The sequence below is a fragment of the Lampetra fluviatilis genome, chromosome 22 (assembly GCF_964198595.1).
Source record: "Lampetra fluviatilis chromosome 22, kcLamFluv1.1, whole genome shotgun sequence".
Classification (NCBI taxonomy): domain Eukaryota; kingdom Metazoa; phylum Chordata; class Hyperoartia; order Petromyzontiformes; family Petromyzontidae; genus Lampetra; species Lampetra fluviatilis.
In genome coordinates this window covers 9,747,384-9,758,182 of record NC_136296.1, presented here as the reverse complement: position 1 = coordinate 9,758,182, position 10,799 = coordinate 9,747,384, and the positions used below count along the sequence as shown (strand labels likewise).

Below are 10,799 nucleotides of genomic sequence, written 5' to 3'. Positions count from 1 at the left end.
CCACCTCTGCCCTGTAGTGAGACAACACTTAAGAGTAATGGCGTAGCAAGAGTCGTCCCTAGGGTACGGTGACTCCGAATCAGGGCGACCGCCCTGGGTCCCACGCCTTGGGGGGGGGGGGGCGTGCTTTGACGTCAAAGTGGTAGATGTAGTTGTTTGAAGGCATTGGGGGGCCCATACCGTGGGATTTGCCCCGGGAACCCCCCCCCCCGCCGAACCGAGGCCCACGGGCAGGAGAGGAAGACCCAGCCACCAGGCTAGGCAGAATTAAGTAAGGGGTAGGGTCCATTTTATGTATTGCACCGGGTAAATGCCAACCAGACTACGCCACTCAGATAATCGTGGCGCTATCGCTATCATTGTCCCCCCTCCCTCTTTGAAACCCACTGCCCTCTGAGTCTTACGCAATCGTGACCTACCATCCAACAAACACCTTACAACCCCCTACCTCCACTACCACCTCCACCACCACCTCCACCACCTCCCACCACCACCTCCCACCACCACCAACCACCCCCAATCCCGTGCGTGCGTGGGCTGTCCGAGAGTTTAAAACGCTGCGCCAGATTTGGCGTTGCTCACTTAGCGAGAGAGAGAGAGTGGAAGAAGGTGGAGGAGAAGGAAGGAGAGCAAGGGAGAAAGGAGTGAGAGGAGACAGACGCTGCCAAGGGGCAGGAGGGGTGCAACATGGCACGGTTATCGCCGTTCCACGTGGCCCTTCTGCTGGTGTTGGCCACAGCAACTGCACGTGAGTGATCTTGCACCTACGATGCCTTTGGACTCGAGCCCTGGTTGGGTCACTACTGCTTGCTTGGGTAACCAGTGGTGGTGAGTCGTGTCCGGTTCTGGGTTCTGATAATTCAAAAGTTTGTGCGCCACGGTAGCGAGATGTTAACTTGATTGCCTAGTATACAGGAGATCGTGAGTTCGAACCCGACCCTGATGCCTGCTGTATATTTGGAGTTTGCATGTCTCTCTCTCCCTGTGGTCGCGTGGATTTTCCTCCGGGTCCTCCGGTGTTTTTCCCTCCACATTTAGAACCATGCATTTAGAGTATTTGGCTGCTATAAATGTCCACATGATAAGCCACGTCGTTGAGCTATCATTTCTGGCCAGGTCACTTCTGAAACAGAGCGATATAGCTCAGTGGGCCTTACATTGTAAAATAAAACGTAGTTCGTAGTTTTAATGGGTATTCAGTGCGGTACAGTCGACGCTATCACTGGGGAAACAAATGTGATCGTGTCACGTGCAAATCAAGCCGCCCATAAGAAGTGCTCACTGTATAATGTAAGCTTACGCAGCGATCGAGTATATTTTGTATTTTTTTTTATATCAACAATGAAATTGCACTCTTAGAAATGTGTTGACGGTTTGACGAATATAAGCGTGTGGTCAAGGCTGATATGCATTATTACTACCAAGGGAATGTGCCTGCATAATATTTAGCTAAGTTCAAATCTTCATCTTTCGGTGAGGGCAATATAATTCAAGGTCACATATAGTGTCAAAGGTAACTTTTCACGCGAGTTATGTAAATACTACGGCGTATAGTGACATAGGCTTTGATGTGATTAAGCTAAAGTCACAATTATAAGTAACATTCACATACAGCTCAACATATGTAGTATTGCATAAGTATATGAAGGGGCCATTAAAATTAGCCTTGGTCAATCCACTGCTAGCTGAGGGCCTCCAGCTATGTCAACAATGGGGAGTTAGACCATACCTCGTCGTGTTTGGCCAGTACAGGTCTGTGAAGTGGGTTCCAAGACCGATTCAGATCTTAAATATCCACTGGTGTCTGGTAGCCGTGGCTGGGAATCGAACTCGGGTCAATGGGTTCAACCCACGCTCTCCACACTACAGTACAATATACACTATACAGCATAGACCAGCGGGCATCAAAATGTGCATTATTTGTCTAAAATGTATTTGCTCTGATTTACAATTGCTGTCATTTCGAATTGTTAAGTATGATATTGTTTTACCCAGGGCATAATCAATGTAGTATATTGCTATAATTCATGCATTATTACCAAGAGGGATAAAAAAAAACATCGAAATATTTTAAATATATTTTTTTGCCGTGGTTTTCACACCTGATGATGATTGCTTGTGTTGCAATCGAAACGTCGTGAGGATTTTATTGTTTTATTTTTATTATTTTATTATTTCCCTTCTACGTGACTTTACCGAAAGAACCAATAAAATAATGTATCTTCATGTCATTTGTATGTATATGGATGTATTATACAGTGTTGTTCGAGGTAGTGGTGATGCATTGGATGACGCATTGCGTTATGAACCTAGCCGTCCGAGTTCGATTCCCTGGCCACAGCTGACATCAGTGGCGAGTGACATCTGAACGGTCCTTGAGTCGTCAGCTTTTTTCATCGTTTTCTTGTTCAATTCGAGATATACGAATGGCAAAGCTAGATCACAGTTTAAACCGAGCAAAACTATTTAGTTTGGGCCCACGACTGGTGGTGGTACACTTAACTATGCTTTGGCTTTATTTACCCAATGGCCCATAGGATGTATCAGTTGCAAGACTTTTGCAATTCAACCATTATAAATCAGTTTACTGCGCAGATTTCTGGTAAAGGTAAAGATGCAGCTCTTCCAATTGCTCGCCCACGCCACTGCTGGCTGAAGGGCCACCACTAGAGGCAGTTCAAGAGAGTCCATCCAAGCAGTATTTGGCCTACTCTTCCACACTGGCCAGACGTGTTGGGAAATGTTAATCTATAATTTGGGAGGCACCTAAAAATCTAACGCCGGCCCTGGGCAAGAAGGGGCGAGTTGAGTGTCTGCAATATCGTGCATCGTGACTCATGAAGTCTTCCCGAATCTTGCCCACGCAGAATACGCGGAAGATGACTCTTCCGAAGAGGCGACGTCCACAGACTGCCCAAGTGAGCATTCATCATTCCGTACGCTCGCCGCTCGCTCCTCACACGCAGCTTTCGCCTCTCCGCCTCAACCTCCTCACTCTGCCACCGGCAGCACCGGTGGTGTTACCGTCGATGAATGACCGTAGCAGACCTCTCCGAGACGTTTCCCAGTTTACGGGCAACGTTAGCCCAACGTTGCCATGTGGTTGGCACCGTTGGCCCAACGTCCGCCCACCGTTGGCATGTGATTGGAACCATTGGCCCAACGTCGGGCCAACGTCGGGCCAACGTTGGCATGTGGTTGGGACCATTGGCCCAACGTCTGCCCAACGTTGGCATGTGGTTGGCACCGTTGGCTCAACGTTGGTCCAACGTTGGCATCTGGTTAGAACCATTAGCCCGACGTTGGAATGTGGTTGGCACCCTTGGCCCAACGTCGGCCTAACGTTGGCATGTGGTTGGCACCATCGGCCCAACGTTGCCATGTGGCTGGCGCCATTGTCCCAACGTCGTTGCGCCATGTCGGCGCGTCGCTAATGCCCTCGCCTGCTCCCTGTGGTCGTGCAGAGGAGGCAGCGCGCTTCAGGCCACTCCGCAAGTACACCTACAGCTACGAGGCCGAGGTGGGCAGCGGCGTGGAGGGAGCGGCGCCCAACCGAGCCGGATTCCGCCTTCAATGCAAGGTGCTCCTTCCCACCGCTTCACTGCCCCCTAACTTCTCCCCCCGCAGTTCCCCCCCCTAAGCCCCCCCGCTCCCCCCTCTCCATCCCCCCCCAACCGGTCCATTCCCCCACCCCTAAGGCTCCACCGCCCCCCCCCCCATCCTGCTCCACCTGAACCAGACCTGAAACATAACAATGGCCCTGTACCATAGACCTGAACCATAACCACAACAAATATAATCATTTTAGCCCTAACCCCGTGCAATTGACCTGAACCACAACACGAACTATAAGATTAACCCTATACTATAGGCCTGAACTTAAACCTAAACCCTTATACAATACCTATAACACTAACCATTGATCTGAACCCTAACCCCACGTCATAGATCTGAACTTTAACCCCCAACTCCCCTCCACCATGAGCAAGGAATAATCATGATGATGGTGATCATCCCAGTCATGATGATGATGATAAAGAAGGTGATAATTATGTTACTGATACTGGAAACTATAAGCAGATGTCGATTCAGTCTTCTCTCCATATAAAATCATATTTTAGTCCATCAGCCGATTGTCTATCCAGACCAAAATTACCAAGCAACATTTGGACCGGTGTCAACATTTTGGGACTCATCAGCAGAGCCAGGCTTGTTTAATCTTGCTGGATTACGAGATGTTATTGGCAAGCACACTTCATATAAACTGTGCATCCACCTTCAACACATAGAGCACAACTCATGGGACATACACGTCAAAAATAATTGTCCATCAGCCTAGTTGATTTTACCCGATTCTCTGCGGCAACTCACAACGAGTTGGTGTTTTGACATCACGTGTTTTCGACGGTGCCAATGATGAGGCAGTTGATAACAAAACGACACATGACGAGGATGGTATGCACGCTTGTGGTGGACTAAGCTAATAACAATTGCGTATTCTCCTGCGTCTTCTTCTGCCGCTGCCACTGCTCCTGCTGTTTCTTCTGCTTCTCCTACTTTCTGTTGCTTATGCCGCTTTTTCCCCGGCTCCGCCGCCGCTTCTCCTGCGCGCACACAGGTCGAACTGGAGGTCCCGGAACGCTGCGCCTTCGTGCTGCGTGTGAAAGACTGCGCACTGCACGAAGCCACGTCCACAGGACCCGACGGACGGCCGATCTACAGCCAGATCCGCAGGAGCGAGCTGCAGCAGAGCCTGAGCCGGTAGGGGACACGCACGCGCCTGGCCCGTGTACAGACGTACGCAGACTGCCGACGCCACCCCCCCCCCCCCCCCAGTGCAGTTAGCGAGTACCTATTAAGGCCGGGGGTGGCGTGGCCAGCACCACACCTGGCCACCTCGGTCTACCTAGTGAAGGTGTTTCCAGACTTGGCAATGTTGGCAGTGGTCTAGGGTTAGTGTGATGATTCATGACTGTTTTTGGTTGTTGTGCGTTACGCCATGTAGTAACCATCTGGCTACATTTGTGTCGTTAAAACCCTCCACCATCCTACACAGCCAAACGAATTAATGTGTCGCGCGTGCAAACGTTACAGCTCACTACCCCGGTAAGCTGAAGAACAATTCTCGCAACTAGATTTCGAGGCAGTCAGACACAGGCTTGGGGTGCCACGGTGGCGAGATGTTAACTACCTCGTCTGGAATTCAGGAGGTGGTGGGTTTGACCCTGACACCTGTATATTTGGAGTTTGTTCTCTCTCCCCGTGGACAGGTGGATATTTCTCCGGGTCCTCCGGTTTTTTCGCTCCACGTTTAGAAATACGCATTGAGAGTTTTTGGCTGCTAGACATTTCCACGTGATGAGCCAACTTCGTTGAGCTATCATTTGTGGCCAGATCGCTTGTGAAAAAGAGCTGTATAACTCCGTGGGCTTTGCCTGGTAAAATAAAAATAGTTGAGCCCAGATTGAGATAAAAGTTAACACGATGGGTTGTATCGTACGTGTTGCATTCACGCACAAAGTGTGAACCGCGTAGGAGTTTACACTTTGTTCCACTTTCAGAGCAGCTGTTCATGACGCTATCACAATTAAACACGCCCGGGTTAGGACACACACGGTCATAAAACAGCAAAACATCTTGAGCAATAGGGGTTGTCCCCTGCTCAATAACCCCCCCCCTCACTCCCCGGCAATCTTTAGAGCGCTGCACCTTTGCGCGACCCTCGGCACGGCGTGTAACGTGGCCTGGGTGGCTCAGCGGGGTCAGAGCAGTGACCTTTGAGAGCCTCAATTTGAATCTGGGTCTCGGTCGGAAGACCCTTCCTCGGACTCAGTTCAGTTAATTTATTAGGTATAGCCCTGTGAGCCATTCGGCTCTTGACTCGGGTGCGACCGCAACAAACAAAAACATGAACAAGAAACATCTTAAAGTGACTACGCGCAACATAAACATCCAGGAAAAAACGGCGTCTTCCAGAAAAAGCACCGTATTTCAACGCTGTGTGCAAAAATCCCAGTGGGATGCAATTCAAACAATAACAACCATAAGAGAATTTAAATTAAAGTTATCAGTCTAACTCTGAACTACAACTAACAAATATGGCTAAACCAAAACGTTTTCGAAATCACCAAAATAAAGCGATACAAATTATGTAACATTGATCATAGGAACTGTGATTCAAATTGATTGACCCGCGTTCCAAAAATGCATTGAGCCCGCGGTCCCGGTCCGGTTACTGGACATCTGTGGGAAAAGGGCTTCGGATTCTCATCGGATTTCTCCAGGATGAATAAATATTCTCATTCAATGAGTGCAATCGTAAAGAAACATGAGAAATGGCAGGAAGAAGTAGAGGGAACTCACTGTGAGGCCTTATGTCCCATAGGGCATGAAGCGGATTAATTCGATTTCGATTTAAAGCTTTCGTGACTGCAGGGATTCATCTTCTTGGTTCTTTCGGTGAAGTCACGTAGAAGGGAAGTAATAAAATAATAAAAATAAAACATAATAAAATAAAATGTTTTATTTTTATTATTGAATTACTTCCCTTCTACGTGACTTTACCGAAAGAACCAAGAAGACGGATTAATTAGCTAATGAACTCACCGAAAAGACACCACATTGCATCAATTTTGAGTTTCTCACTTTAACTCGGCAAACGTTTGCGCCCTGAAAATCACCCCCCACCCCCCCACCAAAAAAAAATATATCGCGACAATATCATGTTGACTGTCACGTGACGGGCATCTCTCCTTCTCTGTCACTCACTCTCTCGGTGGCGGCGGGTCGACATGATCCGCTAACGGATGATGTCGGCGGTCCTCCACATTGCGCCTTCACCCCATTTGTCAGCGACGTTCGAGCCACTTCGCAACAACTCCGGCCTGACCCCCCCCCTCCCACACACCCCACCCCCCACCGCCACTTCGATCGCTCGCTCCTCCAATCACGGCCGACAATTCACGATCGGCCAATGACACGCGAGACGACACCGTGCTTTTCTATCTCGATTGCCCGACGCCCCGAGGCCTTGAGCAAAGTCACGGCAGGTTTTCTAGGGAAGTTTGAGCCGCGGCAATCGCGAGAGTTTATTCGGTTCAGGACGTGCTGATGCGGAGCAATTTATTTGCTTTATTGGTTCGCCCGCACCACCCCGCACCACCCCGCACCCATATCGCACCACCAGAGTCAGCGCCACCTTATCTGCCGCGCGCCGCTATCAGGGCCCTGCTTGCTTGCAGAACAAATCTGAATGGCAACATTTCAGCGCGGTAAATCATTAGCCCGGCGACCTTGGCTGGGTCTGGCCGATGCGATTGGTGGGACGCCCCCCCCCATCCCTGGTTTAATATGAGGCAATGGAAGAGCACCCTCTGCTGGGGCTTTGGGAGCTGTGAACGATGGGGGGGGTGCAATGATGAGAGCCGTGCAGACAAATACCGACCGGCGATGGAGTCGACTAACACGGCACACCTGGGCTGAGATCGATCAATAGAGACCCACGTAAATCAACGGAGATGCGTGCTGATCAATATACCCATATTAATCAATAGAGAGCCGTATTGATCAATAGATACCCATATTGCTCAATAATAGATCCATATTAATCAATACATCTGTATGAATCAATAGCCGCCCAAACTGATTAATAGACCGAGAGTAATACATAAACACCTGTACTGATCAATATATCCATTTGGATTAATATACACCCATATAGATCAATAGAAACCCACATGAAGCAATGGATATCCGTTCTGATCAATATACTGATATTGATCAATAAAGATACGTACGAATCAATGACAGATCCATGTGAATCGACGGAAACCCATATTGATCAATAAGTATTCGAGTCACCCTTGTTAATCAATGGAGATCCATATTAAATAACAGAAACTCATAATCAATATTAGACTTGTATCAGTGAATAGAGATTCTAGAGACTCGTATGGATCGATCGAGACACATATTCAGTAGAAACCCAGAGAAGTCAATAGGGACCCATAACAAATATGGTCTTTATCAATCAATAGAGTCCTCAACGAATATTAATATTAAAACCAACAATACCGTATTAAAAAATCATAGTTACGAGACAAACAACAAACATACGATAAAATAGAATACAAATTTATATTTTTTAATCACGTATTTTTTTCTAAAACAGCCCCACATTAATCAAGAGACCCCAGAATCAGAATATTAATTTATAACGGATGGAATCCGATGAGCGATCAAGCTCTTTTTCACAGATCTCCAGTAGAGTCGGGTCAGAACGTTACAACAAACAATAGAAAAACATGAAAGGAGTGCAAAGTATAGGGAAGGTAAATTTCGATTTAAAGCGTTCGTGACTGCAGGGATTCATCTTCTTGGTTCTTTCGGTAAAGTGACGTAGAAGGGAAATAATAAAATAATAAAACGAAAACATAAAACATATTTATTTAGTATTTATCATGTTTTATTTTTATTATTTTATTATTTCCCTTCTACGTGACTTTACCGAAAGAACCAAGAAGATATAGAGAAGGTAACCAAATCGCTTAAAAAACTAAACTATTTTTATTTTACCAGTTAAGGCCCACTGAGCTATATCGCTCTTTTTCAGAAGTGACCTGGCCACAAATTATAGCTCAACGAAGTGGCTTATCATCATCACGTGCAAAATGTACAGCAGCCTATCAAGACGAGCCAGGCGGCTCATCGAATGCGTCCCGGGGCTAAGGCATGGGGGCTTTGTGTTGGTGGTTTGTGCCGCAGGTTCGAGCTGGGATTCCGCACCTCCTACGGCTCCGTGGCGACCCTCTTCCCGCACAGCGACGAGCCCGAGGCGGTGCTCAACGTCAAGAGGGGAATCATCGCGGCGCTGATGCCACCCCCTACGGGGGAAGGAGACCGCGACTCGCGCGTGCTGGTCAGTCTCTCTCTCTCTTTTTTTGGTTTTTTTACGATCAGTGGAAACAAGAAGATGCTCGGTGTAGACGGCAATTTGCTTCGTTCATCATTTCGGTTTTTTTTTAACTTTGCTTTATGTAAACCCCCACCTATCGCTCACTCTCTCGCTCACTCTTTTTTTTTCATAAGCTCTCTCTTTCTTTCTTTTACACTCTCTCACCCACTCACTCTATCTCTATCCCTCTCTCTCTCACGTTCCATATCTCTCTGTCAAGCTTTCTTTGCCTCATGCTCTCACTATCCCTATCTCTCGCAAGCTCTCTCTCTTTCTCTCATGCTGTCACTCTCTCCCACTGTCGCAAGCTCTTTCGCGCTCTCTTACTCTCCCAATGTCTATCTGTCTCTCTCGATCACTCTCACATGCTCTCTCTCACTTCAAGCATGCAGGTCACTCTCTTTCATCCTCTCGCACCCTCTCTCTCTCCCTCTCTCTCTAACTCACTCTCTCCCAAGCATGCTGGCCAGAGCAAAACTCAGAGTATGGGATGCCCAAGCCTGATGTTAGCCGTTGACCAGGAAGCCAACTCAGGTTGCAGCGTTCACAGCGCAGCGTGCGAAACGAAAGGCAGCATTCGTCATCAGCTACAGGAGAGAGGAACGAGCCGGTTGGAGGCCTCTTCCCGCCACCTTCACCAGCGTGGTGAAGTATGGTCAAACAACCCCCTCGACTGACACGGTTGCGGGGGGAGGGAGGGGGAGAGGCCTTCATCCAGCAGGAGATCGACAGAAAGGGGCTGTAACCGAGCGCGACTTGACGGTTGTGATCGTGACGGCCGGGCTAACGTTGCACGCGTGTCTCCCGTGCGCGTGTCTCCGAGCAGCCAAGCGTGCACGGCTCGTGCCCCACGGAGGTGACGGTGACCGCCCGGAAGGGCATTGTCCCGTCCGAGGTGACCCTGACCCGCGACCTGCGCTCCTGCGACTCGCCCGTGGGCAAGGGCGCCACCGCGAGCCCGCTCGCCCTCGTCTCGGGCCTGGTGGGTAGTGCGCACGTGCGCACGGGCACACGCACAAAGATCCCCCCATATAGCCTCCATGGGATGTTGGGGCAAGTGTCGGGAGCGAGGAGCGCCTACGAAGGCCGGGACGGCGCACGAGGGGAGTGGGTGGTCGGCACCACGCCCCTGCCGATGTTTGATACACATCATAGCGGGTACTCGTTTTGAAGCTGAGTTGACCTAGGGGAGGCCCAGGACACGTTCAGATAATCGTCACTGGTGTTGGCCGTGAGCAGGGTTCGAAGCACAGTGTGTTCACCGCCACACTACCACTCCCCACACATACAAAGAAAAAAAAAGATCCCCCGTATAGCCTTAACAGACTGTAGGGGCAAGTGCTGTTAGCGAGCACCTATGAAGGCCGAAACGGTACACGAAGGGGTGGGTGGCCAGCACCACGCCCGACCGCCTTTGTGTCCCCAGTGGCGATGTTTACACACCGCACCAGGTACTCATTTGAGGCTGAGTCGACCTAGGGGAGGCCCAGGACCGGTTCAAATAATCGTCACTGGTGTTGGCCGTGAGCGGGAATCGAACTCGGGTCGTTGGGTTCACAGCACAGCGCGCTAACCGCTACACTACCGCTCCCCACACACACACGTACGAGCACGCACACTGATACACATGGCTACATATGCACGTACACTCATGAATATCCAGAGGTGGGCACACACACACACACACACGTGTGTGTGTGCCAGGAACATCGTCACCCGCAGAGCATCATTGAGACCTCGCATGTACCCTCGCTGCATCACCTGGGCATTTAGAAAATAACGATGACGACGATGATGACGTCATCGTCGCGGCACGTGCATCGCCTCGGCGCGATCCTCCGATCGA

General features: G+C 49.4%; 1 protein-coding gene across 1 annotated transcript in view; it reads left to right on the top strand.

The window, feature by feature from the left end:
* The first annotated feature begins 607 nt into the window (after nt 1–607).
* The window catches only part of APOB (apolipoprotein B), a 48,297-nt gene continuing 38,105 nt past the window's right edge, over nt 608–10,799 (top strand). The window contains exons 1-6 of the mRNA XM_078866396.1: nt 608–748; nt 2,868–2,918; nt 3,465–3,580; nt 4,619–4,761; nt 8,764–8,917; nt 9,780–9,935. Of these exons, the coding sequence (XP_078722522.1) occupies nt 688–748; nt 2,868–2,918; nt 3,465–3,580; nt 4,619–4,761; nt 8,764–8,917; nt 9,780–9,935 (681 nt within the window). The 5' untranslated portion in view covers nt 608–687. The remainder of the gene's footprint in view (nt 749–2,867; nt 2,919–3,464; nt 3,581–4,618; nt 4,762–8,763; nt 8,918–9,779; nt 9,936–10,799) is intronic.